The 24558-nt window shown below is 35.8% G+C and overlaps 1 protein-coding gene across 1 annotated transcript in view; it reads left to right on the top strand.

Moving 5' to 3' along the window:
* The first annotated feature begins 324 nt into the window (after window positions 1-324).
* ANO3 (anoctamin 3) overlaps window positions 325-24558 on the top strand; it is a 139469-nt gene continuing 115235 nt past the window's right edge. Inside the window, exon 1 of the mRNA XM_085300894.1 lies at window positions 325-408. Coding sequence (XP_085157020.1) covers window positions 363-408 — 46 coding nt within the window. The 5' untranslated portion in view covers window positions 325-362. The remainder of the gene's footprint in view (window positions 409-24558) is intronic.

The following is a 24558-nucleotide window of genomic DNA, read 5'->3' as shown; positions in this document are numbered from 1 at the left end:
TGAGCCCGCAGAAGGCGCTTCCTTTCAGACAGCGCACTGAGGGCGGGGACCTAAACCGCCTGCCGARGGGAGCCGGGGGGAGGCACTGCACTGGGGGACGGTCGGGACTGGGGCAAGTGACTGAATTTGTCTTCCCTCGGGGAAAACCGTGTGAGTGCCCGCGGCCGCCCGGCGCGGCGCGCTGTCCCGGCCGCTCCCCGGGCTGCCCCGGCGGGGCGGGGCGGGGCCAGGCCGCGGCCGGCGGTTGCCGAGGCGACGGCGGGGGGGCGGGGCGGGGCGGGGCCGGTCGGCGCCTCTCGGCTCCCGCCCCCTGCCGCCGCCGCCGCCGGCGGGTGGGAGCTGGCGGGCTGCGGCGCGGCACCATGGTTCACCACTCGGGCTCCATCCAGTCCTTCCGGCAGCAGAAAGGTCAGTGCGARCCGCAGCCGCCGCCGCCTCTCCGCGGAGCTGCGGGGCGGCGGCTGCGGCGGGAAGCGCTGCGGCGGCGTGGGCGCTCGCGCGTTTCACGGGGTGTGCCGAAATTTGGGTTGCGTTGTGGAGGGTTTTGGTCCTGTAGGGTGTTTGACTGATTGCCCTGCGGTGCCAAGGGGAAGGTGCTGGTGGCCGGCAGCCCCCCGTGCCCCCGGCGCGGCGGCACGGCTGCGGACGTGTGCCGGCGCCGCCGCCGGCGTGCGGTTTAAATCCGTGACCGTTAACGGGCGTTGGAGCGCTCCCTAACAACGGCGTTAGCACTGCGCCGCGCTAGAGCTGCCCGCGGTGTTTCCTCAAGCCCGCAGAAGTCCCACCCGCCCCTGCATTACGGAGAAAGTTTGTCTCCGTGTGACACGATGTTTCTCCATTTTTTTTACGGTTGTCGTACAGGTGACCTATCTGATTGCCATATGCGTGATGTTCACAGGTGCTTTAACTCCCTGGAGTTGGCTGCTGCCATTTTTTTTTTTTTTTTGGTTTTGTCTTGTTCTAATAGTCTTCATAACGTGTTATTGCCCGAATATACGTCTAGGAGAAGAAGAATAGCKTATTTATGTGGGGACTGTAGTGTTAAAAGTGAAAATACTTCTTTTGGTAGTAGGCAGTTCAGTCTTTGTTTGCAAATAAAAAACTGGAAGCTTTGTTGACCAATAAATACGAAGGTAAATTTTCAGCAGTGGTTACAATCATTATAAAACCTTTACTGTGTTTGTGATAGGAAGAAAAGGTAATTTTCTCCAGGCACTTTGATTTTTTTCCCCCTGATCCTGAAACTCATTTTTATTTTAGCTTTTTTGTTTTGTTTAATTCTACCTTAACTGGTAAGATGAAATCCTCRTTTCTTTTGCTACCAGTATCCCTTTGCACTGTTTCCGTTAATAGTTATCAAACTCTCTTTTTTCTTAGAGTTCAGGGTATTGTAAACTGTGATTTAATGTGGTGTACTTTGTGCATAAATTATGGATTCACTTACTGGAATTTTGCCTCATTCAAGTTCTGCTGTTTGAATGGTTAGTGAAAACTAAATAATTCAAAGCACTTACCCAATTCCAGTAATTCCACAATGGATTTAATTCCTTGCTATAGAGATATTGCACTTGATGCCTATCTTATGTACAGTGATGAGCAGTGCTGTTAAAATTGTGAAATGCCTAGTTCAGTTATGTTCAAAGTTAATTAAATTGTGCAATCAACTCGCTTCTTCAAATATAAGAAATATGTTTATAAAAGCATCAAGCAACTTSGAGTCACAGTATTTTTCCTTATTTTTTCCTAAGAAAACATCTTTTACCRGGCCAATCACTGTTGTAATGTAAGGCCCTCCAGGAGGTAGTCTATRATAATCTTTTTTAAAAAAATAAAAATAAAATYGTGTAGTTATGGGCTTTTTTTAATTGCTTGRAACCAAGCTGCACTATGTGATTTAAAAAATATATGTATATCTTGACAGTATTAGAACTTCATAATATCCTACATCCATGAACGTTTTTAATGTTACATACTGAGTAGATGACTCTTGTACCTCAATGGTGAAGGTGCCTGACCAATCATAAAGCTCTGAAAGAGAGAGAATGCTCTCAAGGAGCTACAGAGTGTGTACGACATTGACTAGTATGTCCATTGCTTTCCCAAACATCTCATGGTACAAGCTAAGTCTTCTGAATGGGTTTGGTCAGAGTTTTTTGGAACCTATTGCCTTTAGGTATGGGGGAGGACAGCGTGAAGTCTTGAGCTAAGGGCTATCTGAAAAYTAAGCAAACATAAATCAAAATCATAATCTAATAAGGTGTTTAAAAGAAGCTGAAAATCTGGTACTCTGGAGTTTAAAGATGTTGATCTCTCAGCAGCAGAATATGATAATGTGATATTACTCTGTTTTTCCCAGATTTGGTATATTATATCATTCTATTTWAAATTACGAGTTCAATTACTGTCATTTCTAACTTACTGTTGTTAATATTTTGGCTAAATGCGCTGTTTGTTTTCTAGCTGCTCACAAAACAGTGCCCTAAATTCCCTTTTTTACAGAATCAGTGGTAATCCTCATGAAATGGCCAACTGCCCAACACAGCTGTGCCTTCTGTGCTTCACTAACATTAAGACCAAGCTTCATTTCTTTGGGAGGATTTAAAGGATGTTCTTCTTATGTGTGTTCTCGGTCATATAGGAAAACAATCAACACAAGTAACATTTTATGGCAACAAATAGAAATTAATTTTAACCCTAATTTTATCCTGTGTACTAGGCAATGTAATATTCAAACTAACTTGCTAAAGAGAGGTAACTGTTAAAATCCAAGATAGAATGGGTTAAAGAACATTTTCCTTACCTACACTGAACACAAGTAGTGGTTTCTGTACCAAAGCTGCCTTTAAAGAATAGGACTAAGTTCTCTATTCTTCAATATCTAGGATTTCTCAACAGAGACAAAAAAGAGAAAAATGTATTTATATCCTAAGGCTTTGTTTCTAGTTAGAAGTTGTTTTCTTTCTTTCTTTCTTTTTTGCTGCTTGATGGAGTGAGGAGGTGTTTGCAGTAGGAGGCTGATATTATAATATGCAACTGTGGTTTTGTCTTGCTCTTTGTTCAGATTGTATATGCAGATTGAAACCCTCAGTTTTCAAAAGCTACATTGTAACACAAAGTAGTGTTACAAGACATTGAGAGGTTTGGAAAAAAAAGAATCTCATTCTTCTTCACTTYTACACTTTTTGTTGTACTTAATATGTCTGARGGTATGCCTATCAAAAAGAACAATGCCTGTCCTAAAGGTGGACTAATCCCCATGTGTATGTCTCTGCACAGTAGTGCATTAGATCTGTTGAGCCATCTGTATAGTTCTTTTGACACTATTTTTAACCTGTGTTGTGGCAGAAACTGTGAAAGCTTTTTCTGAAATTACTTTCCTCAGTAATGTTCTCAAAGATACGCATTTTACTATTTAATATACTGCGTTTTGYCATTATATATATATATWTTTTTTCAAACTTYTTTAAGGGTAACAGAGATGACTCAACCTATGGCCACCTAGGAATTATATCACAAGGAAAAGAAAGATTTTTTTTCTTATTTTTCTAGCTTTTTTTCCCAAACATCCTCTAGAAGAGAAAATCTTCTAGTAATGGGGAGAGCTTGGGATTGAGGAGGTGCAGTGTGAGGCAGTAATCAGACTCCTGGGTTTCAATTACTGCTTTCAGGGGCTATTTCTGTGCCTTAAATAAAGGGTGTTTAATTAGGGCACAGATGGAAACCTACTTACGCTCCCTGTCTTTGGACTCTTGAATTCTGAATTCTTTTCTAAACAGTAAATTATCTGAATGTGAACATCCTTAGGCATCCCATGGAGTTTAGAACTGACCCTCAAGTTATGTTACAGATTTACGGGTGACTGTTATCACCATTGGCTCCTGGATAGAAATAAGCTAAGGCTGTTACGAGGCCATTCTAACTTCTCAAAGGAAACAATGGTTGTTGCTGTTGAGATCTTCTTTAATACATGCTATGCCTCTTATGAGAGGGCTGATTTAGCTGCTCAAGGGATTTATATTGAGTTTGAGCAAGTCAGATACCTCCATAAAAGATGTTATCCTAGCTGTGAACATCTGATTACTACCAGATATTTTGTTTAATTTGTTACATTGGCGACCTGAAGTTGTTGTGTCGTTTAGATGGATTGAAGGTTGAGTTGAGAATTTCTGAAAACGGTATAGTCATTCTCCCTAGATGTACTTATTACTTCATTAACTGATCTTTGTAAACTGCTTTTGTCTGCTTAGTGAAAAATCACTGTTGTAGACTTTTGTTGCTGTTTTTAATAATAAGATCTTAAAGACCTACTTTCTTTATAAAATAACTTGTGAGTTTATGTGTAAGTTGTGAATTTAAGTGGGAGTTTACAAAGATCACTTTTTTTACATGATCCAGAGTTGGGAGTGTTCAGAAACTTGGAGCTTTAATTAAGCCTTTTAGAATTTTCAYAGAGAAATCCCCAAGGCTGTTTGATATTTCAGTGGCACCAGTGGACCAAGTAAGCTTAGCTGATAAGAAGCGACAGCTGAAATCACTGGAATTCACAGTTCTATCATATGCAAGTTGATAAGAAATTGTGAATTTTGCCAATTTTCCTCAAGAGCAGAAAGAACAGATTTTCCCTTCAGGGCAAGATTTTCAAGGGCTTAGTTTTTTCATTTGCTTTCCAAGGACCAAATGAACATTTACAGAAAATTTCATAGCTATCCCTCACCTTGACTCTGAAAAGTGAGAGTAACATAGCTATTGGTACATACCCTTAAAATATTATATTCAGTGTCCTTTATGATGCTCTTTCAGTGTATTGAAAAGCAAGAGCCAAGTTTTTACACTTGAGTATATTTGCGCCTGTTTTTGTTGTCTGGTGCTGCTACACAGCATAAGGTGCACTCTATCATATTCAATCTGACATCTTGGAAGAGCCCATAATATGTCTTTTTGTTCTAGATTGTACTGTTATAGGTTGTAACTTCAATAAAATACATACAATACTTAATGTAAAAATAATCATTAAATAAATATGATCTATTTAAGTACCTTACATATGCATGTCTGAGTGTTGTGGTATGTAAGTTAAATGTTGTGTTTGTGTTTTCTTCACTGAACAAATATTTAAAATCAGAAACCTAAAGAAATTTGAAATTTTGTCACATAACTTTTGTCATGTAACTCTACTGTCTGGCTACAAACAACAATGTTGTGATGTTTTGGCATTAGCTTGCTATGGTTTGATTTAAGTATAGCTTGAGATAGTATTGTCTGTGGAAAAACCTTGTACCTATTTCTAAGCTTTTCAAAGCTTCCCAGGTAATGAGCTGTTAGAACATGCCCCCTCCCTCCCTTGAAACACTGATTTTCTTCAGAGTGCTCATTTTACAAGTAGGTTTACATTGCTAATCGATGAAATATAAAATTATAAGTTCCAATTCTACCTTCATATTTTAATTAGTATATTTGGTTTTCTTGTTATTTTTGAAATCTGTTAAATATGAAAGATAAATGAAAAAATCTGCCAGCGTCAGCTCTGTTAAATATTTTCCATGGTTTCAGAACACCTGATTTGATACAAATTTTTGCAACAAAGTTAGCAGCAGCCAGTATATTTTACAATTAAGTGTATTTTACAACTTCAACAAGCAAGAGAAGGTAAAATGTCATCTTAACTAATAGTACCAGAAACCCTGCCTTCCAAGCAATATAGCCAGCTACATAACAACTGAAAAAGTAATGATTTTTCACTGCAATCCATAAAAAAAAAAAAAAAAAAAAAAAAAGCCACTTGTATATCAACGATACTATGATAGCAGAAGCTAAGTGCGATAAAGCCTTATGTTTGCTGAACAACATGAAGATCTCAGCTTGGGCCCATCTAAGCCGATGAGGCTGTCTGTGTTGTCTTGAGTGGAAGCTTTCAGAAAGCATGATACGTGGGATTATGCGGGATAAAAATGTGAAATTCCCTTTATCCAACTTGTTCTGTAACTAGTACAGTTTTATATGTTCTGAAATGTATGTTATGGAGATTACTTATTTAAGATGAATTTAACTCAAAAACTAAGCAAAAGCGTACAACAACAGGTCTTAACATCTCAGAACCTCTATGAATGTCAATTCATTACATTTTTTGCTCAATGAGATTCTGAGTCTGCCCCTATTTGGGTTAGCATTAGGCTTGTGAAGGCTTGAAGCCAGTGTGAAGCCATTCCTCATTTAAATAAGGAATTATTTATTCAACTAACTGATGAGGTCACAGGTTAATTTGCAATTCCTTTAACGATTTTAAATGTGATTTTGAAGCAGGTGACCTCTTAGCTGTCTTTTYGGGTCGTCTTCAGTGTACAAACATCAGGGAAATAGTGATAATTATGATACAACTATTTAACCTACTTGAAGGTGGGAACAATTGAGGGAAAAGGAAATCATGAAAACATTCTGAATTAGATTCCATCTGCAATTCCATCTATGCAATTTTGGAAAAGGATGTATAGTTTAAAGAGCATCTGCAGAAGTCCCTTTTGAACAACAGAATGTCACTGTTTGCAGAGGGGACTGCTTGTTTCTTTACAAAGTGGAACAATAAGGCACATAAGGTTTTTTTTGCTTCTTGGCTGTAGTTCTTACTGTGTTTCTGCATAGCATTGGTAGTTCAAGCTAACACAATTGAGAGAAACTGCAGATCTCTCAACTCTACGTTCAAAATTTCTGAAGTACATCACAGTTACTGAAGAGCTGTAACTAGTCATGTATGATCCAGATAACTGCTGTGATGATGGCAAGCTTTCTGAGTTAGAAAAGATTTGAAATGTCTTATTCTATTTACTACTTTTCTGATGTATTAGAATTACTCTTTGTCAATAGGTCTTTTTAATCCTTAGCATTTTGTTTGTTTGTTTAGTAACTTCCTCAATAGTATCCCTTGCTAAGTCAGAAGGGCTGATGTATAGAACATTTGTGTTCTGTTTTCCTTTCACTTCATTAAATAGGGAAGTTCAATATTTCTAATGAAGTATACTTCCCAAACTCTTAATCAAATTCCCATGAGGAATGGCTGCGAGAGCTGGGCCTCTTCAGCCTGGGAAAGAGAAGACTGAGGGGGGATCTTATCAATGTGTACAAGTACCTGAAGGGAGGGTGTCAAGGGGACAGGGAAGAGCTCTTTTCAGTTGTCTCGTGTGACAGGACAAGAGGCAATGGGCAGAAATTGAAGCACAGGAAGTTCCGCCTGACCGTGAGGGGGAATTTCTTCCCTGTGAGAGTGATATAGCACTGGACCAGGTTGCCCAGAGAGGTGGTGGAGTCTCCTTCTGTGGAGATCTTCAAGGCCTGCCTGGATGCAACCCTGTCTAATGTGTTCTAGGTGACCCTGCTTGAGCAGGGAGGTTGGAGTAGATGATCTCCAGAGGTCCCTTCCGGCCTTACCCATTCTGTGATTCTGTGAAATTTTTAGTTCTATTACCTTTCTATCTTTAGGCTATAGTGAGGCAGTCCATTAGCATTTTTTTCTGTGTGGTTGTTCTACAAGTAATTTAATAGTGTAGGAAAATAGCAAAAAAAAAAAAARGGGGGGGGGCAAAGGGTATTAAGGAGGGAGAATGCTAGGAAAAACAAGAGATTCTAAGAATTTCTGAAATTTATGAATGTGTTAAGAGAGTATACAGAGGGTTTTTAAAGCACAAAATAACTAAAAAACTAACATAGGTGACTAATGATGTAGAGATGCAGAAAAGCTAGATGGGTAGATAAAACAATACAGATAGTGAAAGCAGACTGAGCATATTGAAAAGTTTATGTGTAAGCAGTACTACTTAACGTATATACTTAAGTAGGGCTGTACGCCGGGGATTTGCAAGTATCTCAGCACAACTCTCTTCACATAAAGCCATGTCAGCAGCAGCAGCTTCAGCAATGAGTATTGATTGAGTTGCAAAAGAAAGGGGACAAGTATCTGTTTTCAGATTTCTAAGATGATGATACAGGGAGTATGTGAAAAACACAAATTTGAATGTAAATAGAGCCAAATAATTCAGARAGATAAACAGATACTACCTGATTGTAAATTGTGCATGTCTGAATACATTTTATGGGATATAGAACTGGATCTTTCACCTGAAAGAAAAAGGTAAAAACTTATGTACTGTTTAATTGCACATAAAATGTGTGGGCTTTTTCTTGGCACTATCTTTAAAATTGAAGTGTATGGTAAAATGTATTGCCAGAGTCTAAATAGTGTAAGTGAGGAGGTTTGAGGGCCTAAATTTCTGTGTTCTGCAGAAACCCTTCATTTTGCTGATATATTTAAAGACAGCTATGAGACCAATCCATGTTCCATTAAAATTTATTTTATATATATACATAAATRTTTATGTATATACATATAAATTGAATTTTAATTCATATTAAGTATTCAGTAAATGCTTGTGTATCTCTGAAGGCTGATAGTACGTATGCAGTGAAGCTGCAGAAAACCAGCCATCTTCCTGCAGAGAAACTGCAGTAAACTATTCTTTGTCTGTCATTCCAAAGCTATATAGGTGGGATTCCACTGAGTCCTGTAACACAAAGGGCTTTGGATCATTTGGATTCAGATTTTTTTAAAGGTTTTTCAAAGATGTACACAAGTATTTCATCAGGATTTGTAAAACTGCTTGACTGCCTAACCCACACTAATACAGAGGCATTACAGACTTAGTGGTGTTTACAGGTTTTTGGAATCTCATGCACTCCAGTACTTAGATCTTTAAATATCTAAAAAAAGTTTTAAAACATGGAGTCTATCTTCATCAAGGAAGTCAGTTCTTTCTTAAAATATGAATTTAATCAAGAATAGCTATTCAGGTTTAACTCTTGTATAGATTCTTTCATTATTACGTAGGTATGTATACGCTCAGAGTTCATCTGGAATTCTCACTTATATATCATTGAAGTAATTACAAACCAAAGATGATATGAAGCTGGCATGACCTAGTAGAATAACCCTGATTAAGTTACTTTGTGCTAAACTCTGTGACAGTATGCTTACAACACCAGGAGTGTTASGTGGCTTAAAGCTCTGTCTGTGTGAGCATTCTTGTCAAATAGGTTGAAGCTGGATGGAAAGGTACACCTTTTTGTTAGGTTATGTGAAAAAAAYGCTCACCTGCATGCACATAAGGATGCAAGGGAAGAACATTTTGGGATTGCACAAGATTCATTATAAGATGTGTAGGGGAGGAACCAAAGTTAGGAAAAGGGAAGGGTCATGGTGTTTTGGGGAGGGAAAAAAGTGGGAATGTAGAGGATTAAGGGAATAAGAAGGACCCATCACATGCAAATAGGCCTGGTCAGTACACTTGTCTGGCCATGCCCTGTACCTGATCAATGCAGTCCTCTCTCTCTACTGAATTTCATTTGTAACTATTTTCCTAAGTGAGGGGCGCTCTTTCCTGTGTGCATGCATGTGTTCAGAGATCTAAACATCCACAACTGGAGTGAGACCACAGATCAAAGGGCCCACATGTCTGCGGTGCCAGACACTGGAGCGACTGAGGGTGATTGCTAGTGAATATCTGGACTAGGCAGTGATTAGGTTAAATAACTCTAATGGAGTACCAGATTGGTCAACCTCTAATATCTTTCTTTGTGAATAAGTGAAAAAAAACATTAAAAYAAAGGTATAATGTTATTTTACTGTAGTAGCAACTATAATAATTACAAAAGCTTTTTTTAATGTGCAAAAGAGATTTTTTTTCAGTTAAAATACTTTCCAATGTGCTTATATTCCAGTATTATAAATAGGTACTGTTGTCTKTCTGGCAACCTCTAATGCATTGATCCAGCCATTGTGAGGTACCTAGGCATATAGAAGTCATTAAAAGAGGAGGAGGAGGATTTTCACTACCACAAATAGTCCACAGGCATAAATGAATAATGCACAGGAGCTTAACCATGTTGCTATTAATAATTCACAGTTTTCAGAAATGCACTACTTTGAAGTTGCTGTTTTAGAAATCCAGCATCTAAATAAAATGGAAAAACTGAGTGAAAAACAGGCTATCATAAGAAAACGCTTCTAATTACTGTTACCCTTGTTGCAACTTAGTTGGACTCGGAAGTGTTTCATGGTGATTGATTTGGTAACTGTCTTGATCACCCTTGAATTTGCATAAAAATCTTATGGATATAGCTTGCACAGAAACCAACATACTTGTGTTGATAGCAGTAATATTTAAGTAGATATACCTGAGAATTTGGTTAGATTTGCTTATGGGATTTAGATAGAAATAATTTAACCTGTAACTCATTATCAAATTTCAATAATAGATGAAGAAGAATTGTAAAGAAAAGTATTGATAGGCTATCAGAACAATAAAGGTAAGAAGAGGTAAGAGATAAGAATGATGCTTCAAATTTTCACCTCACGTGAAGAGCAAGTTCCCTGATCTTCATCTCCTGGACTATAGGAACTTTTTTCATGGCTGATGTTGCAGGAACTACAATTTGGGATATTATTCTGAAATAAATATAACGTGCTGGTAGGGACCATCCCAACATTGTATTATTTTCTGCTGCAGCAAAGGAACTTTTTCAACTTTCTCTTAGCTTATATTGTAGGAGTGCTAGAAATAAGCGTGAGATTGACCTCTATTCAGTAGAACTTTGCAGTAAATAATGATAGTGTCCAGTGCTTAGTTAATCAATGTAGGGAGCAGCACGTAGCTGCTRTTCGTTTCTGGGAAACCTTTGCAGAGCTGTTGTGTTACTTCCAGTCAYTGGAGAGGAATGCAAGCAGTGTAAATTGGAACAATTAAGATAGAAGTTCACAGATGGGAATTAAGCTAGAAAAGAAATAAAATAACTTTCAATATTTTATATAAAAAATACAGAGATTCAGCAAAATGTTGCAGATGTCTTATAACAGTCAGCTAATTTTTAACCTTAGAATTCAYTGATATTTTAGTTATAATATTTTTAATTAGTAATATATTTCCTTTTTAAAATGAAGCATGAGTTATAATTAAAACAGTTATTGTAAATTAACTGGAGATTTTAATGCATTAATATAGCTTTTACAGTGGTCTGCTTTTCATTGTCAGCATATACTGCTGTTCTGAGTGAAAACTTGAAAGTAATATACTAATATAATTAGACAATACTTAAAAGTAAAATTTTTAACACTCAGGTTCTATATTTTTTTCTGTAGTTTGTAAAATGAAATTTTAGTTGAATCAGAACTTAGGGGAAAAAATACCTCCAGTATTTGAGGAAGCTTGATTTTTGAGGTACTGGGATTTGCTAAGTGAAGAGCAATGACTTTAATGCAGAAAAAAATTGCTGTGAAATCATACTGAGAAAGCTGTTGAAAGAAGATAAAAGATTGTAATGCGTTTTGACAACAACAATAACCAAATATTTGATTATGCCACCAGTATGGACATCAATAAGAGAAGCACTTCAATTCCTGCTGAAATAGATGTGGTGGTGTTTTCATTAGAACATCAAATACATTATACTGTTCAGTGAAATGCCATGTGGAATTACCTGAGCTTGGTCTAACCCTGCCCACATCTTCTGCATATCGTTGTGCAGTGTCCCTCGGAGAAAACCATGCCCCAGCATGGTCCTACWCACCAATTTATCACGCTTGCTTCTTCTCAGCAAACAGCTTAATCCCGGAGGGGTGCTTCACCAAGCTGGGCAGAATGCTTTCATTTCTGAGCCAGCCCAGGCATCAACTGTAGTTCTTAAATATTTATTGATGTCATTACACTAAAATACATGATGAATTCAGAAGTGCTAATTATTACAGTAGCTTGTTCTCATCAGCAAGTTGCCATTAGCACATGTTATGCTTAAGTTTGTGTTAAAGATTTTATTCATCTGTTTTGTAACACTGGAWTTAACTGTTCTTTTTAATCTCAGTGAAAAGGAGTCTGCTTTATCTTAAGCTGAAATGTACTGATAATTGCTTTGTATTCAAAAGCAAAAATGTAGTTTCTTTGAAAAGAATTGTACTACTWCTCATTAATATTATCTGAGCACTTTTCACAAGGAATCAGTAGCACTGTCCCTTACAGTGTTGTGAAACCTTAGTGAACTTGTGTGGTATTTTAAATATTCATACAGATTGTTTTGGGGGATAAAGAGGAGTTGTCTGGGGAATACAGTGTTTTGAAATTGAGGTCTATAAGTGCCTGTATGTTGATGGAAGGATTTTCTTCAGAAGAAAACAATGCTGTGTGTCTTGACTAGAGCTTGGATTTACCTGTTGTCTCACAGCTTGCTTCTCTGAKATCTCTGCCTGTAACTCTGTGTTCCATTCTAAGCTGCTTTGTTCTGGAGTGAGTAGTGTGATAGGCTGCACATCTTGTTTCTGAGGTATTTGGGAATTGGTGGTTGGGAATATGTCTGGCATCCAACAGTAGCAATACTGTAGTAGTTATCATTGTCAGGGGATATGTATATGGCAATATTTGTAGGGAGGTGCGCTATCTTTTAATGTTTACCTTTCATTAGACTTAATGAACACATCTGGGAAGATTTAGAAACAAAAGCTTTTCTTCAGATCACATGGGATTTTCCTAAAGCTTTCTTATTCTGTTATGTTTCTCACAAATTAGTTGCTTGAGTAAATATCCTCCATCCTGTCCTCCCTTAAGTCTTGCATCACCTCTGTTATTAGGATGAACTGCTAGCTCACCTAAAAGCACAGAAGACAGGAACTGTGCTTGTTACCTAATAGAGCCATCACCTAGTTAAAAATAATTCATTTGAATGATCTAGTGGCCATTCATAGGTATTTGCTCTGAGACGTTCGTCTCTGCAGAAGGAACCCAAATTTCGTAATGAGCTGAAATGGAAAAAAGGCACTTTAAGGAATTGATGKKTTTTTTWATCTTTTTATTTTTATTTTTTTTTCGGTTTAAGGGAGGGGGAAAAAAAGCGGCAAAAGTTCCCCAAACAAATCTTCCTTTAACTTAGAACAGCGTTTTTATCAGTGCTGTATTCTGTGTGAGGGTAACAATCAGCACTCTAGTCCAGCATTTGTTTTAAATACTTAAACTTTCAGGATTGTCTTTGACTACTCTGAAAGTTTGCTAGTAAAAGGAAAAAGAACAAATGCCTAATGATAAGTATAATCAGTAAGATTGTTGGGGACATGACTTGTTGACAAAATGCTATGTAAGATTTGAGGAAAAAGAGAATCTGGGAAAAGAGAGAACAGCTTCTGGAAACTGGATATTTTAAAGATGAGTATTAAGACCAATTTGTGCGGTCTACTTACCAGTATTCATATTGCAAATATATGATGAGTGTGTTGGACAATCTTCTTTATAGTACACTGAGCAGTCTGGAATGGTTTTTTTTATGTGACTGTTCTTTTTTTGTTCWGTTTTTTTATTATCTTCCAGGCAGGCATACTCTATATGCCATGTAACTTCTCACTTGAGTGAGAGCACTCAAGATATATTTCAGATACTCCAGAGTCTGTGGTGTGTTTATTTTGTATTGTTTAGCTTATAGAACATTAGTTCAAGAGTATGAAAATTATTAGATAAGAAAGATAATAAGAGAAATGGCACTGCGATGCTTGTCCACAAATTAATTAAAGAGGAAAAAAAAGTTTTACTGTTTAGAGTACTTTAATGGGAACAAAACTAAGGCACTGAAACAGTGAATTCTTTTTTAAATCTACTGAAAAAAAATTATGTAAGAAGAAATACTTTTTCTTATTTTCCAGCTTCTCACTGTGARCATTTCCTGTTCACACTGAGGCTCCCAGAAGAAATGAATTTTAAGAAATTAGCTCAGAATCCTATGCAGAGGCAGAATAATTAGAATATAATGATTTTAATTTTCTTTCTGGTTGTGATAATCATCTGCATCATTTGCTAGATTCTGCTGCCAATCACGATTTTTTTTTTGTTAGAGTATTTTTACAAGCTCTTTTGAAAGCTGCATTAAGGGATCTGGCTGGAAGAGTTGATCAAATTTCAAGAAAGTTTTGCTCCCAACAAAATTTGGGTTTGGTTTGGAATCACTGTGCTGAGTATTTCTAACTGGTTCCATTGGTCAGTTCATGATTAGGTATCTGAAAAGAATGAATAATTACAGAAGTATTCCAAAGATACCTCAGTCAGCCTCTGGTCAACTGGGAAATGATGTGAAAAGGGTATCTTAAAAGTTTAAGTAAGGTACATACAGCTGTCAATGAAATTGCAAAGTCACCAACTGTAACTTTTCCTCTCTGATCTTTGTGGAAGGGGAACTAATTAAACTGAGACTGCTAATAATGAATACATTATCTAGAAGAAATAGTATTGGAGCATATAGAATTCAAAATCTTTTACTCCACCATAATATGTAGCAATGAAAACCAAGTTGATATTCCATTTGCAAAGGGAATAATCTTTTTTACAATTATTTTTGTTTTTTTTTTTTTTTKTTTTTTTWWTWTWTTTTWKKATYWKTKKGATATATACCTTCAAGCTTTACACTACAGATTGGAGGAAAAAAAAAAAAACTCTTTTGGTCTCTGACTGCTCAGATAATCTAAATTTATAATCTTGTCAATGTTAAGAAAAATACCACATATCACCAGATAGAATAAAATCACCATTTTTTTCTTGGCTCTTCCCTTCTTTTGCTGCTATTAATGCTTGAAATGCAAGAGATTTGATATGATGGAAGTGACAGGCTACTTGACCRTTCTTAGAAAACAGCCCATACACTAAAATGTTTTGTTGCTAAATTTCCCTACCATGCAAATTTTTGTTTTTATATACTTTCATAAATCATTCCTTATGATCAAAGTATTCATATAGTTTATTTTTTAATAAGAGATCAAGCTAGACTCTTCCTCCTTTTCCATCCCTGCTTTCCATCCCTGGAAAACAAAAGGTTTTCGAGGTTCTCCTTCAATTTTTCAGCACTGTATGCAGAAGACTACAAGTATTAAGAAGAGCATGTCAGAGGAATGCATTACTTTGCGCTTCTCAGAGCCCTTTCATGACTTTTACAGAGACAGGCAGGGAATAAACTGCTGGAAAAGAGGAAGGATCTTTGGCTGCAATCTCTTGCTGTTGAATATGGGCAGCTGTTTCCTTGTTTGCACTCATCTGGGGTTATGGAGTGACAGTGAGAGTGGAAGCAGCCCATTTTTACGTGGTAAGGAGATCTTAGATCATTTGCAGCACATTTGTTAAGCTGCCCGGTGTACATGTGCATTTTATATGTTCCGTATATGTCTGTATCTCAGAGAAAGAAAGTAGCTATCAGCCAGAAGATGCCAACCTCTTAAAACACTCCACTCTTATGTAAATTATGTGAGACTTTACATGCCATGAGGAAGCAAATCGTGACAGATGAATTCAAGCTAGCAGCAGTAGCAGCTTTGTCCGGAGCATTAAACGAGAAACATTTCATAGACTTCATCTAGACTATCTTCCGAAATACGTACTTTAAGGAAGAATGTGCTTTAGGGGGTTTCTAGCCTTCAGGCTTTTTAGTTTGCTTTAGGCTCTTTTAGCTTCATTAGTTTTGCTGTTCTTTTTTTCCCTCATTTCATTTGAAATTCATTATTTTTAGGGAATGGCAGGGGAGGATTAGAAGGGAGGGGAACAATATTTATTTAACACATTTTGTGGCTACTTCTCTCATTTTACTCATTTTGGGTTTTAGGTGATAATGTCGTATTATTATTATTCCTGCTTATTAGAAAGTGYGTATTTTGTGGTTTTGTTTCTGTGCTTTCTCCCTCATGCTGTTTCTCCTTTCATTTCATGGGTTCCTTTTTCTTTGTAATAATCTCTCTTTTGTAAACATACAGTTTTTGTCACTGATTCTGTTAAAATTTTGTTTTGTGCTTGCTAAATGTTTGTGTTGTAGTCATCTTTAAAAATTTCTAGCTTATCAATTGATAGAACTATTGACTAAAGATATTTTATGCTACATAATATTTCTGAAGTTAGTAGCTTTGTAATTTTTAAAAATGTTTATTAAAGCTATTCAGAAAGCAGATGCAAATCTGCATTACTATTGCAAGCTTTCTCACAAATGATATTGAATGTTACAGGGCAGGTGATCTTCTAGATGTACGTGGACGGACAGTTCATTACGTGTTGCTAATGAGACTCCACTTTTTCTTTCCCTCAGAAGAACAGGCATCCCAGATCCTAATAAAATCATAACTGTTTATGTGGTCCTAGTGTGTGAAGAAGTGAATCAAACTAATTTGTCTGATATGAAGTGCGCCAGCATCTATCCACAGCACAGAATAGCTCTAGGGTACTGGTGGTGGRTTGCCTATTCTTTGTCTAAGTTTTACAATGGCGTAGCACTGATTGGTATAAGATACAAAACTACTGAACCCAGAGAAGTTAAACGTGTTTGAAGTCAGTTATCTCTGAATTTCCATGAAGTCTTGATGAATAGGGATGGCTTTAGGTTTTATTGTAATTGTAATAAATGTAATATTGTAATTATTGCATTCCTAAAGTAGGAGAGAAACACTTCACAAAAATCTGAGAACAAAGAGGAAATTATTATTATTTTTCTCTTAGTGTATATATACTATACTATACACTTCTTAATTTTCATTTTTCACAAGAAAAGGTAAATAAGTAAAAGCCTAACCCCAAGTTAAAAATAATTCATTAATATTGGCCAAAACAATCTGAAGATACTATTTTTTCTTTAACAATCTGACAATGTGGGCATCTCTAAAAGGTATTTTATTACATTATATTATAGGAGCAGAGACAAATATTGTTAGTTTCCATCCAAGAACCTATACTTAGAGAGATGAATCCTGCTAGTTATATCTGTAGAAATAACTTTTCCCAATGCAGGAAAACACATTACTTGTGCTAGTAGGACAATAACATTTTTAATAAAATGCTAAAACTGATGATAAGTTACTTTAATCAAGAAATTATTGATCCATGATCTTCTCTCTCCCATTTTCTCCGCCTTGAACATCTCTAATGCAGATCTGCTTTAGAAATCTTTGATGAAATAATGCTGAGGATGAGTTTCTGTGTGTGTTTCAACTTAGGAAAAAGTGTGATCTTGAGGGCTGTACCAGAAAATCTGTGATAAYTCTCTACAGAATAGAGCTGTTTTACATTTTTATGGTTATATGTGCTAAATGAATGTGTTGTGAACTCAACAGTCCACAAATAGTATTTGTAATGTCTGTAATAGTGGGAAGCCCACAGTTTGAAGTTTAGTGTTGTCTTTCTTCCTTGGTAAACAAGTACATCTGAAGTTTGCAGATGGTTTTTGCACAGGGTTGTTGGCTTGCTGTGTTTGAATTTTTATTGAGAGTACTTGCAGCTGGAAAGTTCCTGCTCCTGGAACTACAGAATTTGTGCAGCTTTATTTGTGGTTAAATTCTGCAAATTGGACATACATGTATTTAATTAAAAATGCAGAAAAAAACAGTATTCTTCAGTTGATCACTTAGATCTTGAGATTAGAGTGGAAGAATATAAGATTTCCATTTCTTCAGCTTTACAAAGCCTTTACCATTTGAGGGGGTACTTTCATGTAAGAAACTATCCCTGAACTATCACATGGAAATAATTGCATACTTACATTTAAAATAAATGTGCCTAAATACTCACAAACACTCACTATCTACATTGAGATACTTGAATAATAAAATCTAACAAATCTTGTGAAGATAAGAAGATAAGATATAATTCAGTGGGATCACCTGCTATATGATGTTGCAGTATTGACCTTACAGAGAATAAAGCTTTATGTAGGTGTAACTTTCAGTCACAACCGCCTTGAATTTGCTGGAAGTCTGACTAGTGAAGTTAAGTTCCTTTCAGGAAACTCTTTACAAGTAAATGTAATAAAGGCAAAAGACATCTGTACTACTTTACCTCTTYTAATTTTCATATTTTTTCATCTCTCTATTAGTCTACAAAAATCAGAATGTTCTTAATCCAAATCTTTTGACTTCCCATTGCCCCTTATGTTACCGTATTTTGAACCTTCATCAGTTCTACTTTAAATAAAAAGAAATCTTTTGTATTCACTCTGCTGTAGTTACTGTGTGTGTTTAACTTTTTGTGCAAGTTCCCCCCCCTCCCCCCAAGGAAAAGCTTTTGGAGTTTACTAACTCCAATTTACTAACTACAGAAGCTTCAGTTTTAAAGAAAACTGTCAAAATTGTGATATGAAGCAACTGAAGAAGCAGCACCACTGTGGCTATAACAATTCTAATTTCTTCATAGTGCCATGATTATCAGACTGGAGATGGTTCCTTACTAGAAAGTAGATAGTTTCCTTACCACTGATAGATGGATCCCAAACAGCGTTATAAACCAGAGATCTCAGCTTTACTGCTGAGCCAGGTTCTATAAAAAATGTCAAAACAAGCAGCCACAAAGCCTTCAAGCTATTACTTAAYTGTTATTCTCTTCATAAGGCCCTACTTCAGGACCTTCTGAATTTACTTTCTTTTAAGACAGATCTCCTATCCAAAAAGCCAACTTAGATAYGTTTATTACAGTGAGAACCAGTAGGATCAGGAGATACAGTATTCTTTGAAAAAAGGTTATAGTAAATTAGTCATAAACATTGAGCATAGTTGGAAGGAGGGATGAAAARGCCAAAAAAAACTTGTTAAATGAGCAGAATGGCATTGCACATAGGACTCTCTAATCATGCCATTTGTATAAGCTGGTAAGAATTCCCAAAGCACATAGAGGAGATTTGCCATATGAGCCATCTTAAAAACAAATGAGATGAAATGATTTGTCTGCAAGATTTTGACAGGTGTGCTGGCAACAGTTATAGCTGGTATCCATTGCCGGTACTAAGTCTTTGATCAACAGAAAGAGCCAAAAAATGGAGCTATTCAAAATAATTATGTATAGCTGTATCATTTGACAGGAATGATTTGGCCCCTGGGGTGGCTAACATTTGTTTTAAGAAGCAGAAGCTTGTAAAGTATTTTAAAAGGATCATACAGAAGATTTTGATTTCCAAGCTACAGATACTGAATGGCTTCTAATTTGTAGTTCTGTATATAGTAAGGAGTCCTCACCGGCATTGATGACCCATGGAAGGGCAAGTCACCAACTATAAGTGAGCTCTGCTATTTTTATTTTTAACTCACTATACTGAATTAAAAGAGCTTCAAAAGTTGGCATGAAAAATGTAGTCAATTAATGTACCCCAGCACTAAAAAAGAAAAAAAAAATACCTCTCTCCCTATCCAAATGCCAAACCACCCCTTCATTTTTTATCCCACTAATCAGAGACTTCCCATCAGTTTAGCTCTAACAATTTGCTGACTCTTACCATAATTTGAGTACTTAAACTGAATTCTTACGGAAAGTGATCCCCTCTCCTAGACTGAAATATGAAAGTACACAGATTCTACAGGTAAAGCTTTATAAATTATTGAAGGCAACTGAGTGTACTGAAGAGAAGTCGTCATCTCTTCTAATGATAGCAGCTGATGAGTCTTGAGAGATACAAAATACATATTTGTGACCTTTCCTGCTTACGTTGGTGAGCACGTCAGCAGGATGTAGATGTCTTTAGCTGCAAGGCAATATTACSTGCTACTATTTTCCAGGCAAATCTGACCTTATTTTTTGCGAAGCCCTTTTTACTGATCTTGATAGATTTTTTTTTTTAATTATTTAATAAATTAAATGGTTAAAAGGTTTACAGTACAAGTAAACCATTCCACTGGTGTCTACAAGACACACCTTTAAAAATTCCTAGCTAAATCCAGAATTATAATTATCCTTTTATCAGTTGTGTTTGAAAGAAAATTTTGCACRCAAATTGCTTTTGCTGAATAATGTTAGTACTGACTCTGAATAGCTTATTCAATAAAATGTTTGGCTTCACTGAATGTTAAAGAGAATTTCAATTCTAAAGATTAATGTGGGATCATGTTTATTTTTCAGTCATATCAGAATTTTTAAGATGCCTTTGCTTGACTCAATTTTTGGAATAAATCCAGCATTTAATGTATGAAATAACTTTTCAAATCACTGAAGTAATAGCWATTGTTATAAGATTCAAGAAAGAACCGAGAAATATTTTACATTCAATTTGAAGTTCCATTTAATGAGCATTCAGAAGTTAGTTTAGTAATCTGAGTTCAGTGACAATTCAGTCCTTCACACAGCACTGGAAAGCTCTAGAAGAAGAAGAAAAATTTTTTAATGTGACCTTTTCTGGCATTACTTCTCACAGTCTCTGATAATATCAAAATAAAAGGGATTGCAAACAGTTTTTAATTCAACCATCGCTTTCTAGCGAAAAGAATAAGCTCCAAAGAAGTTTAAACTTTAGACTAGCAGAGACATTCTATAGAGTTTCTTTTGAGTGGGCAATCAGGAGGAAATTAAAATTCTGTTCTTATACCTTGATTTTATTGATGTAATTCTTATTTTTGTTATAATATTTGTTAGCATCTAATTTGAAAGAGTTTAGAAGTGCAAGGTTCTAAATTCAGCTTCAAAAAAAAAATGTAAAAATGGCTGCAGATATTTCGATTTGTCTAGTTATTTTGCTGCATAAAATATTCAGATTTTCTTTTTGAAATAAGAATTACACTGGCCTAAATTGACTGTCTTGCCTGGAATATACAAAGTTTAACATTTTCAGTTTTGTGGTATTTTTTCCTTCAAAGTATGTTGAAACATGTATGTTTTCTATATTACTTTTAATGAGATTTTTTTCTGAAGTTTTCATTTTAGAAGTTCTTTTTCTCTAAATTTAAAAATCCAAACAAAGATTCTTTTAAAATGTTTCCGTTTCAGACAAAAAATAATTCTCATTTTTCAGGTTTGTCAGAAAAAAGTAAACTTTAAATCAGTTGAACCATTATGTTTTTTAGGGTGGCTGGATTTCACAGTAGCTGTTCATGTARCTCATATTTCATATATATTTCCATACTATTAAGCAGTAGCTTGTTCTGTATGACATCATCAGAGATTAGGACAGAAAAAGCAGTTCTTTTGCATCTACTTCAATAGAATTTTGTAGGATTCTTATAAGAAAGTAGCTGATTTTCATTTTTTTAACAAAATATTCCTTTTTATTTTTTGGGTAAATATATTTTTATTTCCATTGTCATTGGTATTTATTTGTGCTTCAGTATTTAGTCCAGCAAGAATGTAATCAAAACAAACAGCTGTACTGAGAAAGTGTTTCTAATGGTAATATGCAAAGATTTTCCATCAACAGAATATGATTCTGTTAGTCTCTGGAAACGTCATTTGGAATATCAAAGGCTGTAAGATTCTGGAGATRGACAGTTGGAATAGTCTTTTGGCTTCCCTGACAATACCAAGTAAGATTATTTTTGACATTTATCTCAAATGGAAACTAATCGGTTGATCAAATATAGTATTATCATTTTAATTCACTAGCAGGACTGAAAATTCATTTGGTGAAGTTGGTGCATTTGGGAAGTTTGGGATCTTCTTATGATGGAAGTGGAAATGTAGTTCTCTTTGGAAGTCATTTTGACTATTGTAAGCACTGGTCAAATTTCATATAATAAGGCAAAACAATTGCTCTAATGTTCAGTGAGGAAAAAATATGACAGAGAATAATGTTGAGATTTCACATTCTGATCTAGATAGTATTCTTATTTCTTTTCCTATTTTACCTGAAGGAATATAAAAGCAGAAAAGTGAGTGCRCATGCAGAACTTTGAGTCACAGCCAGTGACAAACACAGAAGTTTTACAGAAATTTTGCTATATCACAGGAATGTTTCTACTGAATGAACTCACAACAAACTTTTTTTTTTTAAAAAAAGAAATAGATTTTTCTGTGGTTTATGGCATTTGACCACTAAAACGCATTTTAAAACAATGCATAGGATTTATTCTTCCTACACCACTCTGCTCTTTTTCCATCYGTAATAGCATCTTTTTTCCCCTCTTTTATCTTTCCTTGTTATCTGTTAGACAAGGAAAACTCACATAAACGTGTTGGGCATAAAAACATAATTCCTTAAAACCAATTGCTGACCAATTTTTAATTAGTTGCCACATAAAAGAAGAGATGTACACACTATTAAAATTATGATAAAGATTTCCTTTGCCTTCTACTATTCATGCAGTATAAATTAAACTATTCAAGCAGTGTAAGTTAATTGAAACTCTTTATCCTTTACAATGTAAACCATCAAACTGTCATTAAGTATTTGACTCTTTTCCTTCACCATTCTGAACATTCACTATGTCTCAGACAATTATATTCCACTTACATTTAGAAAACTATTGTTACTATTTTAAATGTGAGAGGATTTTTTTCTATTAATTTATAGCACTTTTTTGTTAGAGCACATAAATAGAAAAAATGGATTGTTGTCTCAAATTTCCTCACACTCTTGGCAAAATTTGTGGATATAGTTTGAAATATGTGKGAATATGTGGGAATATGTGTCAAAATGAAAGAAATTTTAAATAGATTAAGATTTTTTTTTAATTTGTTTATAAAAGGAGTTTCTTGCTTGTCTGACATTTTCAGTTATCAGAGACATTACAGAATTTTCAACAAAGATTCTTAAATTTGGGTGGTGTTCTTCTGCGGAGAAATCTTCTCTACATATTTTTTTTAGAATATAAAACTCCCTCTTCCTCATGCAAGGGGTYCCATTTCTATGTTGCTGCATACCAAAAGAAAAATACTTTGACTTGTCCAGGAAGATTATCTTTCAAGTGAACCTTATTCTATCTGTTGTTTGTAGTTCTAAGCCTATAGTTGATTATATATACATTTTTTTGCCAGGACATTAATTTAATATTTTCCATAAGGTTTTGTTAAAGTATTTTTGACAAAGGATGGCTCCATGACCTTCATCCAAGGTAACTAATTTTTTATGATGTCATCCTGGACCTCTCCCTTTTCTCCAGGATGGTCTCCCATGGGATTCTTCCAAGCGATCCCTGAAAAAGCCAAAGTCTGTTCTCCTGCCCTCCAGGGTTGTAATCCTGCTATTTGCTGCTTTGCTGCTTTCCCTTCCTCTGAGGGTCCTCAGCTCCACCATCCCATGCTCACTGCAGCCAAGGCTGCCCCATTTGACACATTCTCAGCCAGCTCTCCCTTGCTTGTAACTTTAAGGTCCAGAAGAGCACATCCCTCCTTCAGCAGCTTGATCACCTGTGTTAGGAAGTTGTTATCAATGAGCTTCAAGAAACCTCCTGGATTGCTTGTGTCCTGCTGTGTTAACCTTCCAGCAGGTATTGGGTGGTTAAGTCTCTCRTGTAGAGTAGGGCGTGTGAATGTGACACTTCTTCCACCTGTATGAAGAAGGCCTCATCTTCTACTACTTCTTACTCAAGCAGACTGAAGCAGACACTCAACACAGTATTGCTTGTTTTGACCTGTCCTTTATCTGATCCTCTAAGCTTGTAACTGCCTCACCCTATGTCCCTAGGTATATTTGAAAAAGAAAAGAAAAAGAATTTGAGTATTTCTTTTCACTGAGAGTGGTAACGCTATACTTCATTGTTTATATTTAGCAAGTTTTATCAAGCTTGAAGTTGTCACTTATAGTGGAAAATGCCACAGTCTCCGTCTCTCAAAGTGCATGCTAGAGCTAAATGAGACAGTTATAATAAAAGTTATTAAAAAAACAAACAAACAAACCGCAAGAGTAATATGGAAAAAGTCATGAGATTTTCATGAGACCTTACATCTTCATTTTTTTCTTCAGTTTTTCACAGATAGAATTTGATTATAAAAGGAAAAATTGATTTTTTTTCTTATATTGAATTGCTGTATGTTGAGATAAAAGAAGGCTGTCACCAAGTTGAAAGAAATAGTAAATTATTTTATTCAGGAAGCTAAAAAGACCACATTTTGAAAAAAATTCTGAGATAAATTTTGAATGTTCTTATATCTAGTTGCTGTATGATTCTGTATTAAAGAGATGATTAAACAGAACCTCTGTTAATGATTCTTGTGGGGTCCTGCAATCTGCTTAAAAAATATATCTTTGTGATTAGTCTTATGGTATTTTTTACCTTCAAATAAAAAAAAAAAAGAGAATGTTCTCCATGTCTTTTAAGTTAGATGGTGAGATGATTCCTTATTTAAACATCATATTTGATACAAGAAACTATACCCTAAGTTTAAATGTATACATTTCAGTGGCCACAGTTTTATTTTTTTGTAATACAAAGTCTATGAAGTACATCCTCTTTAGCCTACTTGTAGCAATTGTAGAAAATATTACTTTTGAAACTTTTTCAGTTATCCTATCTGTCGTAGCTGAGTTCATGGCAATAGCACATACAGGGACACAGATGCACCTCCCTGTGGACCATAGTGATTGCCTTAGACTTCAAGACAGTCATACAGTGTGTTACAGACATTATTGACTGCATATGTACTTTTGCACTTGCAGGGGAAAATGTCATTGATTAGTAAAGTTGCAGTGAGTTTATTTATCTCTTAATCTAGGCATGTTATTCTCCCAAGTGATAGCATCTATGAGTACCCATGAAAGCACCTTTAATTTCCTTTTAAAGGGAAAATGATGTCATAGCAGTAACATTATAAATGACACCTGAATGACCGAAAA

This window comes from Rhea americana, unplaced genomic scaffold (assembly GCF_003343005.1).
Source record: "Rhea americana isolate MKP2758 unplaced genomic scaffold, rheAme1 scaffold_17, whole genome shotgun sequence".
Lineage (NCBI taxonomy): Eukaryota > Metazoa > Chordata > Aves > Rheiformes > Rheidae > Rhea > Rhea americana.
This window is presented reverse-complemented; position numbering and strand designations above follow the sequence as displayed.